Source organism: Alosa alosa, chromosome 19 (assembly GCF_017589495.1).
Source record: "Alosa alosa isolate M-15738 ecotype Scorff River chromosome 19, AALO_Geno_1.1, whole genome shotgun sequence".
NCBI lineage: Eukaryota > Metazoa > Chordata > Actinopteri > Clupeiformes > Clupeidae > Alosa > Alosa alosa.
This window is the reverse complement of record NC_063207.1, coordinates 15895365-15917864: the sequence shown is the minus strand read 5'-3', so window position 1 is coordinate 15917864 and position 22500 is coordinate 15895365. Positions and strand designations below refer to the sequence as shown.

Here is a 22500-nt window from a genome sequence, read left to right as displayed (position 1 = left end):
GGATGAACACCAGTTGTGTGAAACGGCTTTGGCCTGTGAATGAACGAGTTAGACTTGACTTTTTCTCTAAAAGAGGAACAGAAGACGGCGCTCAAATCTTTCCATTGCAAGAAGGACGTTTATGCCATTTTACTGACTGGATACGGTAGCTCCACTAGTCAGTCAAACTATTCTACAAAACAAACTTGTTGATGTCGCTCTGGATACGTCACCCCGTGTATTGTTCTGATTGGTCGTACTGTTATCCAATTGCGTGCAGTGATATTTTCAAATGCATGCTTGGTGCCGCCCCTCAAGTTGGACCATTTTCATTACTCATAGCCAGACCCTTAATCATTCTAGATTTGGGTCTGGATTTCCAGGCTAACAGAAGTGTTCATCATTAATGAGATTAATCAAAGTCCTTTTAGGCAAGTCCCTCCACTCGGCGGCCATATACCAACGTTTTATGGGCACTCATCGGGCACAGTCTTTGGGTCGAACTGCGCGTGCGCAAGGCTTCACGACACCAATCTTGCTCCAGCGGCAAGATCACAACACATGATTGGCACGATGTCTTCACAACACACCATATGATTGGCTCAATGTATTCACATCACACCACATGATTGGCTCAATGTATTCACATGTCGACGTTTTGCCGAGGAAGGGGTGGGATATGTGTAGACAACGGCCATATTGGCGTGACAAACTAGCCCCATGCATTTCTATGGAGTATTTTTTGAGTGCTGTGTCTCCACATTAGAAAGTCTCTGGATTAATCATGTGGAAGAAAGATGAAAATATTGTAGTAAAAAAATATTCTTTTTTTCAAACATTCCTAGACATAGATTTAAAAAAACAGTGTAATTAAAATTCACGAGGGAACTGGAACAGGTGTTAAACACTAAGCCAGTGCCAACTGCATCACTATTAAAGTCTTGTTTCAGTGTCAACACCTTAACAACCCTAAGTGGTTATTGAATTAGTCCTCTTGGGCCTGTTTATGCTTCCTAGTTCCCACACAGTCACATAATGCGATGGGCATGACAGGACTGATTTAGCACAAAGCAACAGTGGAAAACCCCCATCCTTCAAAAAAAACACAACTAGTTAGTCAGTGTTTGTCAAGTGTGCAAGATTGAAGAGTTGTGCAAGATTGAAGACCAGCACAGAGCAGCTTAGAGAGAAACTCACTAACAGACATACATGCATGCACATACACACACACACACACACACACACACACACACACAGACACCACACTTACATGCACATATACACACAAACACACTACGGCTGTCAATCTTTTTTCTCCATAATCCCATTCGAATTTCATTCTTTATTATTTGTAATAATCGATTGATATTTGAATACGAATTTAATGCTCATTTAATATTAATATTATTAATATTTACTCTGCATCTCTATACACTGTATAAACAGGCTTATGCATTGCCAATGCCACTATCAACACGTGGTTGACTTGTTATATTGAACAAAAGCCCATTCTACTGTACCAACGATATCTGTGCAGCTTGAGTGGTTTCAGTTTCTTGCGGAAACATGGTATGCCTTTATATTTGATGACGCCAAATTAGCAAGTACTGGTATGTCCTGATTGGGGAAAAGTTTGCTTTCTTTTTTTTTATCGGCCCGCGGTTCCATGATCCATTATGCTGCAAATTAAGTGACAGAAGCACCGGACATAGAGGCAGGCAAAATAGCAGTAGGCTAATTCTTGCCTGCTTTAGCTGCGGCTCCTCGCCCTGGGACTGTTTACTTACCTAGCTTGTCAAGGAGTAGCGTTGCCAGATGTGCACTCAGGCTTCTCGTTGTCGAGTGATATATTTTATTTATTTGGGCCTTAGCCTACATATTCTGCAGATTACGTCATCTTTAGGCTACTTGTTATTTTTCCGTTTTCTGACGGAAATCAAAAAACTTTCCACACATCGCTTAAATGGTCAGGAGTGGTGATGTCCGTGGGTGAATCGCTCTCTGCCATTACTAGATTGTGTATTAGACGTGACAAAAGCATTTTGTTTTCACATATTCGCTAAAGCCAACACATTAAAAAAAAACTCCCCCCAAAACCACATTCGAATAATAATTTCAAAATTCGATTAGTATTGATTAGTATTCGTTCCGACAGCCCTAAAATACACACACACACACACACACACACACACACACACACACACACACACACACACACACACACACATAAAGAGACACAACACATGCCCACAGATACACAGGTCATCTGCAGTCGTACATGCTCCCGCACCTGATCAAAAATTTACTCCAGCGTACAGTGAAGAATCCACAGGTGTAAAGAGGGGCTTGTTTCACATGTAAGTCAGGCCCTGAGCTGTCTAGGGCATTGTCTTCTTACATGCTTTGTTGGTGATTTAGAAGGTTAAAAAAATGTTTCATGTTTTACAAAGGGGGATAAAATGTTATGTTGTATTCAGCATCCTGATTTATATGATCTCTTTATCACACTCCCTCTCTTGCACTTCTTTCCTGTAGCTCTCTCTCTCTCTCTCTCTTTCTCTCTTTCTCTCTCTCTCTCTCTTTGTCCTCCTGCCTTTGTGTCTTTCCTCCCCTGCGTATCCTTGCATGCTTGAGAGAGGAGAATGGCAGCGGATGTCGTGCCAAGTGATGGGCTGCGACTCCGGAAAGATCCACGTTGTCAGGAGCGGCACAGCTGTGCTACGCATACTGCCGACTAGGCAAGAGCAGGACAGGATGAATATTTCTCTTTCTCCTTCACCCTCCCTCCCTCCCTCTCTCTTTTTCTCTGTCTTTCTCTCTCTCTTTCACTCAGGAGAAGAGAGAGGGATGAAGCAAGGAAGAGAGGGTCAGAGAAAAGAATATAAGAAAGATGAAGCGAGATACAGACAAGTGATGTAGACAGAGGAGGCTAAAGGGGCTTTGCGTTGTGTTGTAGTGTTGAAGTCGGCTGCCAAGGTTGGAGGTGTGGAGGGGTGGTGTGGTGGAGGATGTTAAGGCCTGGATTTAGGGCATCGGAGGCTCACTTTGTGTCTCCTCTTATCCTTCAGAAAGAGAAAGAAAGCGAGAGAGAAAGAGAGCGATGGAGAGATCGCGGGTCTTTTGTTCATCTTGTCTTTTCTCCTTTGGATTGCAGGATAAGATAGATCTGCTTCAGTGCCACAGCATACATGTGAAGAGGTGTGTGTGCGTGTGTGTGCGTGTGTGTGTGTGTGTGTCTGCGGTGCTCTGGCATTGTTCCATATCCACCCATAATGTGGCATTTACAGCATGGGTACTATACAAGACAAATTCCGGTCCGAATTCTTCACATTTTTAATTGGCCCATAGTAGCCACATTCACTGTGCACAAAGACGCTGTTTTCTATGGTGTATTTATGTTTGTGCTGGTATGAAGGAGTCACTAAATCTCTCTAGGAAATCTTACAAAAATGTTCAGTTCTCATCCTGTAGTCCGTACAGGCTACATTAGTACGTCTCCAGATCTTCCTGTATAAGGCGTGTTTAAATGGGGAAGATTTTTCACATACATTTATTTTCTCCTCTTTTGGTTGAATTTGTGTCTCTAAATGAGGAAAATAATGAGAATGTGAGAGTGAGAATTAAGTCTTTACCATCTCCACCACAGGTATTTTTTCCCCTTTCATTTATTTCTTGTAAGTTTTGTAAGGAAGATGAATGTGGTATGTATGGATGAAAAAGGTAAAAAAGACACCTCACAGCAAGGCGCTTAATCGAAACAAGCTATTAGTTTCTGACTTGCTCGCCAGCCACCTGTCAGAACATCGCCCAGAAAGTTTCTCAGTCATATCTGCGCTTTGATCTCGCTGGCTGCACCTTAGCACACAGACCCTGATCCACAGCGGAAGCATCACAAAGGCATACGCCAGGAGGCCTGACACACACACACACACACAACCACACACATACACACACACACACACACACACACACACACCCTCGCTCCTTTCCTTTCTTTTGTCATGAAGCGTCCATGGGGCTTATGGGGGAAACAGATAAAAACACAGGAAGCCTATGATGCACTTGGGAAGAGGCCCGGGCTGACGGGTGATTGACAGGCTGACAGACATACTGAAGGGATTGGAGGGGCGGGGGGGGGTGGGGGGTTTGAGCTGGTGGTGGGGGTGTGAGGTTGGAGAGGAGAGGAGAGGAGAGATAGGTCGTGAGATAGCAGTGGCACAACCCCAACTTGAAAAAGATGTATTCATGAAGGAGGCCAGCTTGTGATATGGACCGACAAAGTTTTTTTTTTTATTTCACCCCTCCCTTTCCCCCTCTCTCTTTCTTTCTCTGTCTCTCTCTTCACATTTTCCAGTGGAGAGATGGAGATAGCAGCACATTCAGAGCCAAGTCCCCCAGTCACCCTTGGGCTCTGTGAAGAAAGAGAGAGAGAGAGAGAGAGAGAGAGAGAGAGAGAGAGAGAGAGAGAGAGAAAATGGCCACACTCCTCGGTCTTTAAATGAAGAAAACGCCACGGAAAATAAAAAGCGTCTCTCCGTCTTGTGCTGATAGCATCGGCCTGCTTGTCCAGGTCGTTTGGCCGGCACTATCTGAGGCGGCCTTTCATTATCCTCTCCAGAGGCTGCGCTTTCTCTCTCTCTCTCTCTCTCTCTCTCCTCCTCTACGCCCTGTTCTGTTTTCGCTGCGATGGCCTCCATGAAGGTTATATGATACTGTACTGCGGGGAGCTGAAATCTTCTTGACCTTTCATCAGCTTTTGTTGCACCAGGAGAGAGAAGAAAAATAAATAAAAAAAAAAAAAAAAAAAAAAAAATTCTGTCCGCATTAGCCAGACATCATTTTTTTACAGCTGGTCGGAGCCGATCCTATCTGCGTCGCTACTCCATACAAGCGGTCTGGCCTGTTTTCTGTACATTGTTTTTTTTTTGGAACATCCAGTCGAGGGAAGAGTTGAAGTCGCTTTTAGTCACAACCACTTTAATACGAATGAAATAGCCTTGTTAGGTATTACATATTGATAGCTATATCATGCTCAAGACAGAAAACAGAGTATGTCGCTATTCTCATTAGGATTGTGAATGGCAAGACGTGATCGAGAGTGATGAAAGATTCTATGCATTATTTAAACTTCCGGTACTCTCCCTGATGGCAGTGCATCTATGTCAATCACTCTGGTTCACATCAGTCACAGGGAGAATCACTGGGGGTTAACTCTCATAAATTCTCTATATGTCTGCTGTGTTTGTGTGTGTGTGTGTGTGTGTGTGTATATGTGTGTTGATGCAAACCGACCCTGCTGCATCGCCAAACTCTGTCGTCTCGAGACTGCTCATGCTCCGTTGCTTTGCGGCTCTCCGGCGATGCAGATTGTGAACTTCTCCGCAAATCAACTCCTCCCTGTTTTATTGCCCACGTTCCACTTTAGTTGTCAGGACTAAGGTCACTCACCAGGGAGGTGTTATTTCCCCATCCCTGCCGTCAGAGGAACCTGATCCTAATATTCTTTTATGGTGCTGGCATATCCCTTTGCCCCCCATCCCACACCTCTACCCACGCTCCCTCTCTCGTCACTCGGGATATAGAGACGATGCAGTTCCTCCATTTCCCAGGACCATCCATCCTTCTCTCTCTCATAAAAAACTCCTGTTCTTTATTACTCCCTCACTCTCTTCTTGATCTCTCTCTCTCTCTCTCTTTCTCTCTCCTGTTCCTGTCTTTCCTCTGGCGGCCTCGCTCCATCCCATGAGGTGCTCGCCGTAATGCCGTCCTCTCCAACTTCTCTGCTCCGCTCCGCTCCTCCGCTTTCTCCCCAGCCGTCATGGGCTCCCTCTCTGTTTAATTTACAGCTCATAGGAGAGCCAGCCCGGGTAATCAGGGGGAGAGAGAGGGATAGAGAGAAATCCGCTGAGAAAGAGAGAGAGAGAGAGAGAGAGAGAGAGAGAGAGAGAGAGAGAGAGAGAGAGAGAGCGGCGAGTGAGAGAGTAAGACAAAGAGAGACAGAAAAGGATTTTGACAAAGAGGAACTGAGTCACTGAGAGAGAAAGAGAGAGAGACAGAGAGAGAGAGAGAGAGAGAATAAAATAATGTGCGAAATGTGAGAATCCCTTTTAAGGGAGCCCGGTGTGGAGCTCAGCGTGCGTGAAAGAAGGAAGGACTCGATGAAGAGAGCAGAGGCCTGAGAGGCAACGCTGGTCCCTGAATCTCCCGCGCTCCCCTGGAACAAAGGTTGATAGAGAAGGGAGAAGGAAACGAGTGAAAATAAAAGTGAGAGAGAGAGAGAGAGATAGGGGATGGGATATAGGAAGAGTTTCATTTGGACATGGCCAAGAAGAAAAAGTGGATGAGAGACACGCAGCCAGGAAAGCAAATGTTGAGGAAAGGCAAGAAGAAAAAAGCTCTGACGCTGTGTGAAAGGAGAGAAATCATAATCAGCTGGCTCGGTGTAGCACATAGCGAAGCGTAGCGCCACGTTCAGATGCATCAACACCGAGCAGCTGCCTCAGCACATTCACCAGTGGCTTCTGCACACGCACACACTCACACACACACTTACACACTCACACTCACACACACACACACACACACACACACACACACACACACTCACATACTCACACATACACTTACACACACACACATACGCACACACACACACACACACACACACACACACACTCTCTCTCTCTCTCTCTCTCACACACACACACACACACACACACACACACACACACACACACACACTCACTCTCTCTCTCTCTCTCTCTCACACACACACACACACACACACACACACACACACACATACATACACACACACACACACACACACCAACCTAAGAATTTACTACCACTGTGGCCTACTGCTGTCAGACAGTTGGGACTGTTTCAAAAGAGCTCAGTTCTATTTGGACGACCAGATCCCCCAGATTGTCATGAATAATCATGCAAATATATAGACAATAGCAAATAGAATGAATAGATGATCAAACTTTTAAATGTTAATCTTTTATTGTAGTCTCCACAGATTGGATTATATTGCGTCTCTATATTTGATGGGTTTTCATGTGAAAAACTTTGATTAGAACAGAGTGTGGGTTTGTGTGTGTGCGTATGTTTGTATGTGTGTGTGTATGTTTGTGTGTTGTGTGTGTGTGTGTGTGTGTGTGTTGTCGTGTGTGTGTGTGTGTGCTGTGTGTGTGTGCGTGTGTGTTGTGTGTGTGTGTGCATGTGCGTGTGTGTTTGTGTTGTGTGCATGTGTGCGTGCGTGCGTGTGTGTGTATGTGCGTGTGTGATGAAAGGGATGCAGCAGCAGAAATCCATCTACATTCCTGTGAGCATCTCTGCCTCCAGCGGCAAAAATAATGCCCCCTGACACGCCATCTTGCTTAGTAAGGGCACAGGGTGGAGGCAGATAAAAGCAACGGTTCTACCCCACACACACACACACACACACACACACACACACACACACACACACACACACACACACACACACACACACACACACAGTCTCTCTCTCTCTCACTCTCAAACACACACACACACACACACACACACAAACACACACACACACACACACACACACACACACACACACACACACACACACACACTCACACAGTCTCTCTCTCTCTCACTCTCAAACACACACACACATACTCTCTCTCTCTTTCTTTCTCTCTTACACACACACACACACACACACAGTTCTCTCCATTTTTACCATTCTACCACTTCTACCATTATGCTATCAATCGTCTGGGTGGTTTCACTGCCAGTGGTTGTAATTTTTTTGTCTGGGTAAAAAACAGGCATTGCCACCTGATGTGGGGTTCTCTGGCTCGCGGAGAAAAATTGATGAGGTGCTGATGTAGCTTTTTACACCACATCGATAGCGCAGCAAGCCAGTGGAGGGCTGGTCAATGATTCGAGAGTATTACCTGATTACTGGGAGCAAATTAAGCTTGGCAGTTTACTTTTAGCTTAATGACAGCCATCCCAATTTGATCGGAGATGATATTTGACGGTTATTAATTGTTATTGATTGAGTAAATGAAGGAAAAAACATGTCGAGTTGCAGTAGTTGTATAGATAGTCTATAAGGTACTGTAGTCTGCTTGTGTGATTGTATTGAACCAGCTACTGCAGCATCTTAGCTGGAGAATCCATTGTTTGAATGTAGAGCTGGTTCCTTTTTAGCCAGCTGCTAGATCAGAATATGTGGTTGTTTTTGATGCCTGTGTCTTTGAAACACACAAAATTGCACTATGCTATGACTATTACCTTGTCATTGATATACTATAAGGTGACAAAATACCAAGCAATCAATTCAAACTATAAAAAGAATTGTGACACATGTGCTTTTCAGCCGAAATCCACTAGTATTGATCGGCTGCCTATGGATTAAGCACCTCATCTTGTTCTTGTCACGATTGCATGTTGTGCACTTTGACCATTATGTAATTACAGAGGTTGAAAGGAGTCATCTTACATGTCAGTTGTACACGTTGCTTTGCCTTGGAAGCTGAGGGGAATGTCAACCTCATGTTGTCTAATAGCGGACTGGTGAAAAATGTGATGAAATCATTTCACAGTGGAATAAAAACCGTGTTCTCAATTACATTGAATTTCATGGTATTTAGTTTTGCTGTATGGCTCTTTTTTGCAATGCATCTGTTAAATAGTCTTTGCAAGCTGAAGCTAAGGTTTTGGCAAACTTGTATGTGGTGGCACTGCGACACAGTGTAGCACCATAGAAAGCATAGTCCTCCTATTGTTCTCTAACATGTTTTAGAGATATATCTGTAGCGTCTATTTAAAAAGGGCACCTTTACCGAAGCTGGAGCTTGGTGTGAAAACACTCACCTCCCAATCACCTTTATCTGCTCATTAGTCAGAGAAAAGCATAGAATAGAAACACCTGCCCACTGCTGTGTGAGTGTGTGTGCGTGTATGTATGTGTGTGTGTGTCTGTATGTGTGTGTGTGCATCTGTGTGTCTGTGTGTGCACATGTGTGTGTGTGTGTGTGTTTTTGTGTGTGTGAGAGAGAGAGAGAGAGAGAGAGAGAGAGAGAGAGAGAGAGAGAGAGAGAGATGGAAGTAAGTGTTAATACGCTGATGCGAGGGGTGAACATGTTTATGTATAGAGAAAATTGGGTAACACTTACATTTTAATGTGGCTGTTTACGATGCGCACCACCTAATTAGGTACAGTGGGTATACTAATGTAACAACATAATGGCACTATAAATTTTTATCATTTATTGCCACATTATGTTGTGGGTACCTACATATAGTTGTTACATTGTAATACTGAGTGCTTTACAAAACTTTTGCCAATTTACCTAAATTTTACAAAAACCAGAGAGGCAAAGAGCTGACCTGAGACCTGCTGGATGGGGTAAATCTAGTCATGATAGATTTGATATACAAAAACATGCTTAGCTCAGTCAAGGCCTCATTGTCTTCAATGTACATGTAACACCTGTGCTGCTACAACCTTGTTACTCTTTGATACAGTGGAATAAGCTGGAACAGGTCTTGTCTTGGAACAGGTCTACTAATTTCATGTACTGTGTGGTGTAACAGCAGGCAGCATTTCAACACATCAATTACAGGATGCATAGCATCATTGACAGGATGTATATATGTAGATGTAAGTACTTAACTGCATTACACTTCATTTTTAATGGGTTTATGCCACTGTATCAAAAGCAATAAGTGTGTGTACCAACACAGTTGATATATATACTATGTAGTGAATTAGTAGACCTGTTCCAAGACATCGAAGACACAACATACATGTCATATGTACATTTAAAGTAATTAACTGGTACATAATAGGTTTATTCCACTGTATCAAAAAGAGTAACAAGGTTGTAGCAACACAGCTGTTACATGTACACTGAAGACAATGAGGCCCTTGACTGGGCTAAGCATGCTTTGTATATCAAATCTATCATGACCAGATTTGCCCCATAAGCGAGTCTCAGGTCAGCTCTTTGCCTCTGATGAAAATGTAGAGCAAATTGGCAAAGCTTTGTAAAAAGCACTCAGTATTACAATGTAACAACTATATGCGGTACCCACAAATACATAATCAAGGTACAATGATAGTACCTGATAAGTACATGTTGTTACACAGGTTGTACCACTGTACCTAATTAGGTAGGTACACTGTAACAGCGACACATTAAAATAAAGTGTTACCAAAAATTGTGTTCAAGTTTGATTGTTTGTGTGACATTGTGTGTGTGTATGTGTTTCTGACATTGTGTGTGTGTGTGTATGTGTGTGTGTGACAGAGTGAAAATATATATGTTGTGCATACATATTGTATATAGGTAATGTTGTGCAAATATAATGAGGTAATTGTGTGAGGGTAAAACTCTGTATGTGCGTGGGAGGATAATGTATTTTTAAAAAAGAATGTGTGAATGGTTAGAGGCATACTGACTTTGAATGCGGAATTGGTGTACACTTTCATGACATGCCATCCTGACCCTTCGGCATGTTCTGTGTGTGTGTGTGCGTGTGTCAGAGTGAGTTAGTGAGTTAGTGAGTGTGTGTGTGTGTGTGTGTGTGTGTGTGTGTGTGTGTGTGTGTGTGTGTGTGTGTGTGTGTGTGAGTGTGAGTGTGTGTGTGTGTGTGTGTGTGTGTGAGTTGAGTGAGGAATGAGATCCCATCAGAGAAGCAGTGCCATAGGCCATCCTGAGTAATTGATAATATCCCAGCAGCGTACCAGGACAACACAACAGCAGCAACTTCAGTTGATTAAAAACGAATTGGGGATAAATTTTTTCTAATGTCATGCATTAAGTCGCAGTGGAAATGCACAGAGGCTGACGTGCAGTATTGCAATAGCAACGGCTCGACTCGCCAATAGAGGAATGAATAAACCGATTCATGTTGTACATAACATGCACACACATACGCAAACACACACGTGCATGTACACACACACACACACACACACACACACACACATCTACATGCACTTACTTACACTGGAAAATGCAAGCCCTCCTCCCAAGACTCCAAAAGACACACACACACACACACACACACACACACACACACACACGCATGCATACTGAATAATTGATGTTGCTGTACATTGCCTCATCTTTCCTTGTGTATAAGTCAATAACAAGCGTAACATGATCTGCAGTCATAGCAGTAATCTAAGTCTCTCTCGCTCTCTGCGTATATACCTGCAGTATAAGCGGATGACCCACTGCTGTTTTAGACCCAATAGAGATGTCTGTGTGGATGCATCCAACCTATGTTTTCTCCTTGTCCCAGCTGCTTTAACAGAGATAGTGTGTGATTAGTTCTGCACAGACTAGCACACCCACAGCTGTCACAGTAAGACTCCACCTAACATGGCTCCTTGTTGTAGTCATACAGGTACACTGTGATTTGTTAGGGGGAGGTCAACATACCTATAACATGGAGGACTATAGCATGTTCTGTGTAATCCCTCTGCTTGTGTGTTTTTCTTTTTCAAATGTTCTTTGTGTTGGAAAAAAAGCGTAGGTTACAGAATAAAATATAAGACTCAACTCCTCACGCTAAGGTTTCACCCAACAAGGCTCATGGTGCTTTTTTTGTGGTTGAGAAAAATGTTCTTACTGTGTGGAAATCGTGGAAGGTTCTAGAATAAAAAGGTGTGTTTGGGATATATCTTTGCGTCTCAGTGTGCAATCTTAAATAATTGGCTAGATACTGGTTGGATCAAACACGACTCACTTGTGTTTGCACTGCTATGCACTGGAGAGAGAGAGAGAGAGAGAGAGAGAGAGAGAGAGAGAGAGAGAGAGAGAGAGAGAAAATGTGTGTGTGTGTGTAGAGGGCTCAGTTGTCTCTCTCTCTCTCTCTTACTCTTGTCATTGTCTTGCATTTACAGCCACTGTGGAGGCTCTCCATGTGCTGCCAAAACAACATATTGTAGTCATTGCCATTGAACTCATCTGCTTTTGGATAGCGTAGTCATTTTTTACCCAGCTAGTGTAACACACACACACACACACACTGGCTAAGTGTGTGTGGTGCTGTGAATATCTCTGCAGTACATCAAACAGTAAGTACATCAGCTTATTATCCCCTTTTTTAGTTCTTCACTTGACTAATGTGTTTGGTGAGCGTGGGCTTCAGTAGATGAGTTTGGCCTGTCATTCATTATAGTGATGCATCATGGGTATGAAAGGGCCGAATGGTGTGATATCCCCAAATGGAAATGTCCATGGTTTTATACAGACTTAAGGACAGGGCAAGACACATTTATGATTTCAATCTTCCCAGGTTTTACCTCTTAGGCAAGGCCAGGTGGAAACTTGCATGCACCAGATATAGCCATGGCAGATTGTTCCAGAAGGAAGGGTGCTTCAGCGTGACCAGAATCATTTTCAGACATCTCCCTGACAGGCAGGTGGTCATTAGTCTGGCGGCAGGACTTACAAATGAGTGATAATCAGAAAAGTTCTCTCCACAAAACTTGACAGAAAACTTGACTCTTGAACATCAATGACATTCTCTCTCTCTCTCTCCCTCCCTCTCTCTATTTCTCTCTCTTTCCCGCTTCTCTCTGTCTCTACCTGACACTTTTTTATCGAGTGCACAGATTCTGCCAGTTCTGGTTACTTAACACACTCAGTCTTTTTTGGCAAATGAAGTGCCTTTTGTTTCAGTAAGAGCTGACTCTTTTCCTCCATGAATCATCAAGCCATCCCAGGTAGCCTGTATTTGCTCCTCTTTATTGATCATTTACTACTGGCTATCCAGGGAAGTTAGTGAGCAGTCCGTGTCAAATCGTCACTTCTTATGACCACTCAGTCATTTACCATGGCCGTGGGGGCTGTTTGTGATTCTAACTACTGTAGGTCATACTATTCGGGCTACTTGAATGTGTGTGTGTGTACATGTAAAGGCTCAAACAGAGATTTTGTGGTAATCCAGCATGCAGTAGATCTATATGGTGCAAGGGCTGCCATGTCTGTGATGATGGACAAACACAAAGATGATTGCATACATTTGCACAGCATGGACACACAAGGCAACTGCATATGCCTCCACACAAATATGTAGACACCAGACAGACAGACAGACAGAGAGGAAGCAAGAGGGATGGAGAGAGAGTGTGAGAGAGAGAGAGAGAGGAAAGGAGGGGGAGAGGGAGAGAGAGAGAGAGAAAGAGAGAGATGAGGCCTCTGAGGCCCATGCTTGTTTATTGGAAATCAAAGCGGATTTGGAAATGAAGCTTCCTCCTCAGGGAGCCGCTGGGATCGGAGGTCACCTTGTGTTACACTATCAGATAGATTCCCTCTGACCTCTCCTCCTCTCCTCCATTCTTCCTCTCCCCTCTCTCCACTCTCTCTGATATTGCTAATGCCAAATTACCTCTCTCTCTTCACAAACACATGCATCTCTCCGCACATCTTTCTCTGTTCACCTTGTTCTCCCCCAGCCTTCTTTCTCTTCTTTGTCTGCAGCCCATTTGTACCTCTCGTCTTTCTGTGCGCTTTCTCTCTTTCCTCCCACTCTGCCTTTTATGGCACTTATGCTCCCTCCATCCCACTCCTCTTTCTCTCCTCTGCCCATCAGCTCTATATCCCTCTCTTCCTCTCTCTCTCTCTCTCTCTCTCTCTCTCTCTCTCCGTCCCTTTCTCTCCTTTTCTGTTAAATAATCTGTCCCGTTGCCATGGGTGAATTAGGAGTAGGGTAGCAGGATTATTACCTCTGTAGAAGGTAACTCAGTCTGTGTGTGTGTGTGTGTGTGTGGACACGGTCTCCTGTCTCTCCCAAAACTAGCGCTACATGGTTTATGGGGAGGATAATTAATCTAATATGTCCTAATACCGTTCATTGATTAATTGAATATTGATCTTTGGTGTTAATGTGGCCATATTTAATGGCTTCACTGCTCAAAATCCTTTCAGAGCCCAAAAGGTCAACCCTAGGCACTGCTGGGATAATGTTATATCCATTTCTGATCAATTACCTACAGCATGATTCCTAATGAATATCTTTGATGACAAGAAACAAATGGCTAATGGCAGGGCTCTACACTAACATTTTTTTCCAGGAGCACTTGTGCGCCCAAGTTAAAAAAATTAGGAGCACAGACAAAAATTTGGGTGCACAGTCACTTCTGTACTTAACTTACACATAATCTAACATTACACTGCAGCTAACAGTTAAACATGTCAATGCACCAATTGCAAATATTAAGAATGACTGACAACATTTAGGCTACAGGAAACAGGATTTTAAAGATCAGTGCCTACTTTATTTTCAGTCTGTTCTATTTTCCTACATTTTGTTAATGTAAAATAATTAAATACATTGCCATATTGGCATTTAGCCTGTATATCAAGTATCCTGCCAAATGTAGGCTAATTTATTTACTGTATTTGTGAATCCATCTGTAGCTAATCCAAATATGCCCATGGTGACCTATCTGACTGCATACTGCCTAATACTACTACTAAAACAGTCCATTTTCTCTTCCACAAACCCAACATAGGCTATCAAGGATATATATATTTTTTATCCTTTTTTTTTTTTTTTATATCTGCATTGATGGGGGCAGGAGGCAAACGTTAGGTAGGCAAACTTTCGTTTTGCACTTCAGCTTGTATCCGGTATAAACAAACAAGCATGCGTGGAAGCCTGGAGTTGTCAGCGTTCTACCTTTGAATAAAATGGGAGTAATACGGGAGGCTACTTTTGTGCCTGTTCGCTACAGCTATATTTTGCATATTGCAGCCAATACGTCAACTGGGCTAAAAGGCATGTTAAGTTACCTTTCCTTCTCTCACTGCATTCTCAGAATCTCATCCTGTTCCTCCCATATCCGATGAATTCGGTGGATAGAAGAACTAATTTCTTCAATCTTTGCATCTTGGCCGGCTAGTCTAACTTTCCGCTTTTTCTGCGCGCTCTTAGATTTGATAAGGCGACTACTAGCGAGTCACAACGCGAAACTGCTAACGTTGATGGGAGGTGTAGTTTTATGCTGCATTTCGCGGCGTGATTCTATGGTTTGCACAGTAATGTTTCTCGATGTTGCGGTGTATTTTGTAGACAAACATTGACATAGTTAGAAGTCATTCGCACCAGTGCGCCTAAATATTTTTTTGCGCACTGTAGAGCCCTGGCTAATGGGCAGTTCCTTACCACGCTCTGGAGGAAGTAGTGTTTATCTCATCTGGACATCAAGGTGCTAAATGGTCTTTGTGTCCTGAAGATACATTTTCTTAGTCAGCTCGATTCCTGGAAAATGGCGACCATTTCTAATTCTAAATATAAATGCTAAACAGCCTGAGATAATTTCAGACAATTTTCAGAATTATGCGGAGAGCTCTCAGCTATGGATACAGCTGTCTTTAGACGCACTTCCTGTCTGATCAAATACAGGCAGGCGTCTCGGGCTGTATTCTTGTGCTCTGCTGACCGCTGAGAATAGACGCAGCCGAGCAGACGCCCAGAAGCCCAGTAACGCGCTGGTGCCGCTCAGACGCCACACTCGACACAGGCCTGGCCTGGCCGATGATTTGCGTCGCCTGGAAAAGAAACGACGCCTGACAGTGACAAATTGACACTGACGTCTCTATTGCCGCTGCTTGGCGCAATAGGAAACGAGGCGTTGCGGAATCCCTCGCACCCCTAACACACTCTCGGGAGTGTGTGTCTCTCTGTCCGGCTAGATACTGCCATTAATTTTAAAGACGTGTTTAATAAAAATCTGTGAGGTATAAAACTGTGGTATAAATCATTAGCTCCAGAGCAAATTCGAGCTGGAGTTTCCCTCCCTTAAAATGAAGCCTGAGTGAGCATCATTCATCTGTCTTACTGTCTTACTGTACTGGAGCCCCATCTCTCCTGCAATAGAAAAATGCATCTCTCTCACACGTGCAGACTGTGAAGATGTGTTCACAAACTTAATTCACTCACACACTCACTCACGTTTACTCAAAAACACACCTATATTTAATTCCATAATTTGTACAGTGCATGCGAAGCATATGTTCAATACTCCCACTCTCTCTTTCTCTCTCTCTCTCTGTCAGTCTACATCTCTTATCAACCACCTTTTCTTCCATTCTCCCTCTCCCTCTCTCCCTCCTGCCCTCTCTTTGACCACTCTCTGCTGTCCCTTGTGGCTGGAGCGGTACTCGGGCTTGTCATGTCTGTCCACCTGTCTGCTGAGGTTGGCCACCGTTCACTGTGGTCCCTGCACACGCTGTGGAGTGTCCCTTCCGCCGGAGGCTGCATCTGTTGACCTGATTCGTGTGGATTTGTGACTGTGTTTGTTCTAGTGGATGCATGAATTGATGTCTGTTTGTGTACAGAATGTGTAAGTGTGGTTGTGTGTATGGTAATGTACCACTGAGGCCTGACCTACAGTACAGCAGCACTGTGAATAGCTACTCTATGGCTTGCTGTGATAATCCAACGTTTGTGTGTTGTGTGTGTGTGTGTGTGTGTGTGTGTGTGTGTGTGTGTGTGTGTGTGTGTGTGTGTGTGTGTTTGTGTGTGAGAATGTGTGTTCTCAGGTCTATTTTTAATCTAACCTAGTTTGTCTATAGTATTTGGGCATGTGTATCCCCCATGTAGCACCGTGCCTATTACAATTGAAATCAATATCTAATATGAATGAATTGTATCTTTACACAAATTGCTTTTCTACATATAAAATATATTATTTGACGAGTCACTAATGGTCAATAATATTATGACAGCTTTACAATTACACTACCCTGTTTATTCCAGTTGTCCAATCGTTTTTATTGATATTGATCTTTTGATAGGTGTAGACAGATACAAGGAGGCTGTGTGAAAGAGGAATTACAAGTTTGTGTGTGTGAGTGTGTGTGTGTGTGTGTGTGTGTGTGTGTGTGTGTGTGTGTGTTTGTGTTTGCATATGTATGTGTTGGTTCTATCTCCCTTGTCTCTGAAGGTGTTTATGAGTGTGATCTCTTAATGGGTTATTGGATCCGTCCCAAGCGGAGAACACATATTCCACTTGGCTGCTAGATAGGCTGCAGTTTATGTGACACACAATATAGATGCTGTAAACTGCACAGTAATACCAGCAATCCAAGCAGTTTGTGTTAATTAGCAATTCAATTGGCAAATACAGTACAACAATTCATGTCTTCACACTGTGTGTGTGTGTGGGGTGTGAGAGAGAGAGAGAGAAAGTGAGAGAAGAGAGAGATTAAGGTTATAACATACCTTATAGAAAACTTCATGTGTATCCCTACACTGACTGAGTGTCAGCTCTGATTAGAACACCAATCTGACACAGAAGATATATTTCTGTCCAGCGTATAGAGTATTGCAATGCTATATCTAGCATCATATTGTTTGTAACAGGTATAGCACACCATGCAGTATATTCAGCAGACAGCATTACAGTGTGTGTGTGTGTGTGTGTGTGTGTGTGTGTGTGTTTGTTGTGTGGTGTGTGTTGTGTTGTGTTGTGTTGTGTTGTGTTGTGTGTGTGTGAGTGAGCAAACACATGGAGCTGCAAGCACATGCATTTTGCAGAGGCCCCCATATCCGTAATAGAGTTGGATTGGGGCACCTGAGGGAACACAGCAGGGAAATGAGAAATCAAAATTCAGTCAACTTCAGGGCACTAAGTTTGTCAACACATTTGTGTGTATGTGTGTGTGTGTGTGTGTGTGTGTGTGTGTGTGTGTGTGTGTGTGTGTGTGTGTGTGTGTGTGTGTGTAAGAAAGGCAAAGGGGAGAGGGATGGTTGTGACGGGTGGTGTATTCCCTCTTGCCCATATTTGGCACTTCTTCACTTCGCACTTGAAAACACAAGGCAGCTGTGGCCTAAACCAAGGGACTCACAGTTACATTAATTTTACATTTCTCCATCTCTCTTGGTCTCTCTCTCTCTCTCTCTCTCTCTCTCTCACACACACACACACACACACACACACACACACACACACACACACACACACACACACACACACACACTATAACCATACATGCAAACATGCCCCTCCTGAGTCGTGTGTTTCAGTTCAAAGCAAGCTCTGTGCTCTTCCATTGTGGCTATTGACACATTGGGAATGATAACCGCACATCAGTTTGACTTCTGACACTTCTGACCAAAGATTCTAGAACAGAGCTCTGTTCTCTGTTCTAGAATCTTCGCTTCTGACTCTATTGCACTCTGCTGACACACAGGACCACATCCTCCCTCACCAAGGTTTCATACACATGAGTTAAGTTGCATTGTTCAGACTGCTTGTGCTGCTGAGGTGTGCTCAACAGTGACCAGCAGGCTCCAAACAGCTTCTTTTCTTTTCTATTCTTTCCTGTTTGGATGAAAGACATCCAATCAGTCGTTTGCTACTTGCTGTCAAGGGTCCCCTGTATGAAACGGTGGTTTAGCTCAATCAGGACTAAGCCAGATAACAAAAAGCCCCATTTGGCCCAATGGGCTGTTTTCTTGTGCTGCAAGTAAACAGCCTCACAAATGTGAGTGTTCAGCAAGGACTAGAAGTAAGAGAGAGCTTGGACCCCCGTGTGTGTGTGTGTGTGTGTGTGTGTGTGTGTGTGTGTGTGTGTGTGTGAGAGAGAGATATTCTATGTACAGAATGTATGTTTTGTGTGTGTATGTATTTGGTGTGAGATTGTGCATGTTTGTGTGTGTGTGTGTGTGTGTGTGTGAGAGAGATAGTCTATGTACAGTATGTATGTTTTGTGTGTGTATGTATTTGGTGTGAGATTGTGCATGTTTGTGTGAGTGTGTGTGTGTTTGTGTGTGTGTGTGTCTGTGTCTATGTCTTGCGAGTTGTGTTTCTAGTGAGGGCGACAGTGGTATGAGATGAGATGTAGTCTCTGTGACGGAGCAGGATGACTTGTCAATGTGCCAATTAGGCTCAGCTGCATCACAGTGAAGCACCCCAGCCCTCCACTCACCCCGACCAATAACTAGTGGAGAGAGAGAGAGAGAGAGAGAGAGAGAGAGAGAGAGAGAGAGAGAGAGAGAAAGATAGGGAGTGAGAGAGAGAGAGTGGCATGGGTTTGGGCTGAGACAATGAGCACAAAATAGAAAAAAAGGGATGATGGGAGAGAGACAGAGTGTGTCAGAAGGTTCTGATTAAAAAAAAAAAATGTCTGTACTTGTTTTGGCAACACTGTCTCTTTTTGAATGGCCATGCCAATAAAAGCTATTGAATTGAATTGAGAGAGAGAGAGAGAGAGAGGTAGACAGAGAACATGAAAGAGAGTTGGTGGAGAGAGAAGCTGACGGAGAGAGGGAGAACAACAGAGCTAAAAGATGAAGAGCACAAGAAAATGAACCGATAGATAAAGACAGTAAGAGAGAGAGAGAGAGAGCGTGAGGGAGAGAGAGAGAAATCTGCTCGTCACCTCTCTTGGACTGTTCCCTCCACTGCTCTAATTAGATGAGTCATAGACGTCTCATTATTATCCACCATCGGTTCCCCTGCACTGAGGAGGACAGACTGGGCTGGGGTGGGGCAGGGGGGCTCTCTCAGTCCTGCATGGTCAGGGTCGATTTTCCAGCCTCTCCTACCCACAGCTCCCTGAGCTGGTCAGATCTCCAGCTGCTCAAAATAGTAGTGCATCGATACCGATGGCTTGGCCTTGTCCACTTTTACGGTCTCGACAGTGTGGGCTTGGTGAAAGTTCATGAAGTTCACCAACAAACACACAAACAAACCTGTTTGAGGTTTAAGGTTGAAATTGTAAAGTGTAAATAAGAGTTGAATGTCTTTTTTTCAATACGTGATGCAGACACTGAAATCTACAGGCACTTCGAAAAAGGGATTAAGTGGCACTAACACATGGAAAAAGGGATTAAGTAGAGGAGTGAAAGAGAGGCAAGGAGAGAGACAGAGAGAGAGACAGAGAGAGAGACAGAGAGAGAGACAGACAGGTGACGATCTGAGAGCAGGTGGAGGTCAATTAGATAGAGGGAAAAGGAGAAATGGATGACCACATAATTACATGTTCATGATGCTTTGTGTTTGAGCAGCTTAAGGGGTCGGGGGACATTACACAGTTGTTTGATAATATATTGCACGTGCGAGACACTACCATTGACGTAGAGAAGGTCAGCATGTTGGTGTGAGAGGTACTGTGTGTGTGTGTGTGTGTGTGTGTGTGTGTGTGTGTGTGTGAGAGAGAGAAAACTATGTGTGATAAAGTAAAGCAGGAAAATCCCAACCCTTGAACGTGTGCCCCTGCAGACATTAGTGGGTGCGCCCTTACCTCTCATGCTTTCAATTTTCAATTAAATTTCAATTCATTGAGCTGTAATTCATGACTGTAAGTTTTGCAATGTTGCCAAAGCAGTAATGGAGAAAATTACATCAAGAGAAGAAAATAATTAGCAATTAATAGTAACAATTGACAGTAATAATGACAACACTGCTTTGCATTGCTTTCACTCCCTCTCTCCTTCCATCCCTCCCTCCCTCTCTCTCTTTCCCTCCCTCTCTCCTTCCATCCCTCCCTCCCTCTCTCTCTTTCCCTCCCTCTCTCTCTCTCCCCCTCTCTCTCTTTCCCTCCCTCTCTCTCTCTTTCCCTCCCTCTCTCTCTCTCTCCACCTATCTCTGTGTTGGTAGAGGCCAGCTGAGTGCTGCCTCTGTGCCTGGGGCTTTAGGCTCTGGCCCATTGATCCGTCCGCGCGGCAGGTCAGCTACTGGTCAGACTAATAGAGCCCAGCCCCTGAGAGACGGAGGCTTCGCTGAGTCAGCCCTTCCCTGGGCCTCTTACACTTCACAAGGGCCACTAACAAGACTGTCAGTCTTCCCCTCTCTCTTTCTCTCTCTCTCTCTCCCTCTCTCTCTCTCTCTATGTCTCTACAGTATGTCTCTCTCTGCCTCTCTCTCATACATGGCCCGCTAGCAAGAATTTCTCTCTCTATTATCTCTCTCTATTTCTTCAATCTCTCTCTCTCTCTCTCTCTCTTTCTCTCTCTCACGCTCTACCACCCTGATCCATAGTGAATACCTACACACTGTATGATCAAGAAAACAGCAGCTCTTTGTGTAAAGCTGCTCAATAAAACACTGACTGACACTGTAATGTTACGTGACTTAACCTGTGTCCAATTTTATAGTGCCCGTGTCCCAGGGTGCAGGCCTGGGTGTAGGCCACTAGAGTGACTGGGATATATAAGTGATGAAGTACCTCAGGGGAGGAACCTCCTGTATGTCTAAAACAGTTTGTAAAAAGTTAGGCTTTGGAATTGGGATCTGTTGAGTGGGTGGGTCTTTTGAACACAATCATGTTTTGTGTGTGAGTGCAGGTTTGTATTTATCTATGCAGAGCCAAAGCCTTTAATAGGCCCTCAGGTCTTTGTTTATCATCTTTGTGTACGTTCATGATTGCTATGGAAACATCAGAGTGTTCTGACACTTCCGTTTGGATCAAAGGCCATTGTTCTTTTTCAAAAGTGCAAAACAAAAGATTTGTATGGAAGGAAACACGTCTGAAATGATAAGTAGCAGTCTCTTCCTGATCTGATCAGAAAGCACTGCTACCCCTCTCAGGAGTGGTGTTAAATATTTGTCTTTGAACCTGTTGTGTTTGTACACTGATGGGTAACTGGACAGTAAACTACAGGAAAACTGCATGATCTGTAAACAAGTCCAACTGTGCAACGGTTTCTCCTTCCAAAAAAGTGGATTCATCTGTTGACAGATACAGCAGGAAACAATATTTGACTCTCTTCTGTTTACATTTGAGAATAAAAATACTGAGTAGGATATTCATAGTGTGTGTGTGTGTGTGTGTGTGTGTGTGTGTGTGTGTGTGTGTAGACTTGGATAAGCCGTTGCTGACGGTGCATCAGACCATCAGTGACGTGCGGGGGAGCTACTACCAGGAGAAAACGGTGTTCCTGCGCTGCACGGTCAATTCCAACCCACCAGCACGCTTCATCTGGAAGAGAGGCAGCCGGCTCATCGAGCAGAACAAAGACCAGGGGGTCGACATCTATGAGCCGCTGTACACACAGGTGATTGCACCCATACACACGACACTGCACCACACTACACTACACTGAGCAGGCACACACACAAACAATGACACACACAATAAGGCCTGGGCTACACCTGGTCCATAACTAAAGCACTCTGTTTGCGGAGCATAAAAAATAGTTTTAGAAGACTCTAATTTTTCTGAATGTATGCGCCGCTATCACATCTGGTGTAGCCATTTCAATTGACGGAAGCTAATTGTTACAGCCGACACTACTGTACATGAATGGAACTCTTCAGTTACGTGCCCGATGTAGCCTCCCAGTAAGACCTAAAGTCACCCTCCATACACACACACACACACACACACACACACACACACACTCAGATACATACTGTATGTAGTATAATACAAGTTATACACATAAAAGGTGATGTCCACCAAAGAGGCTCGTTTCTGCAGAAACCAGCGTGAATAGCTAAAGACCACACCCAAAGCTTAAAGTAGCATGACTACTGTAGCTGAAGACCACACCGCTCTC

At 43.9% G+C, this 22500-nt stretch overlaps 1 protein-coding gene across 2 annotated transcripts in view; it reads left to right on the top strand.

Annotated features, from left to right (window-relative positions):
• Positions 1–22500, top strand: part of LOC125284228 (MAM domain-containing glycosylphosphatidylinositol anchor protein 1) — a 186230-nt gene that overhangs the window by 77632 nt on the left and 86098 nt on the right. For both annotated transcript variants that reach the window (XM_048228099.1, XM_048228100.1), the window contains one exon: positions 21800–21996. In XM_048228099.1, the coding sequence (XP_048084056.1) occupies positions 21800–21996 (197 nt within the window). The remainder of the gene's footprint in view (positions 1–21799; positions 21997–22500) is intronic.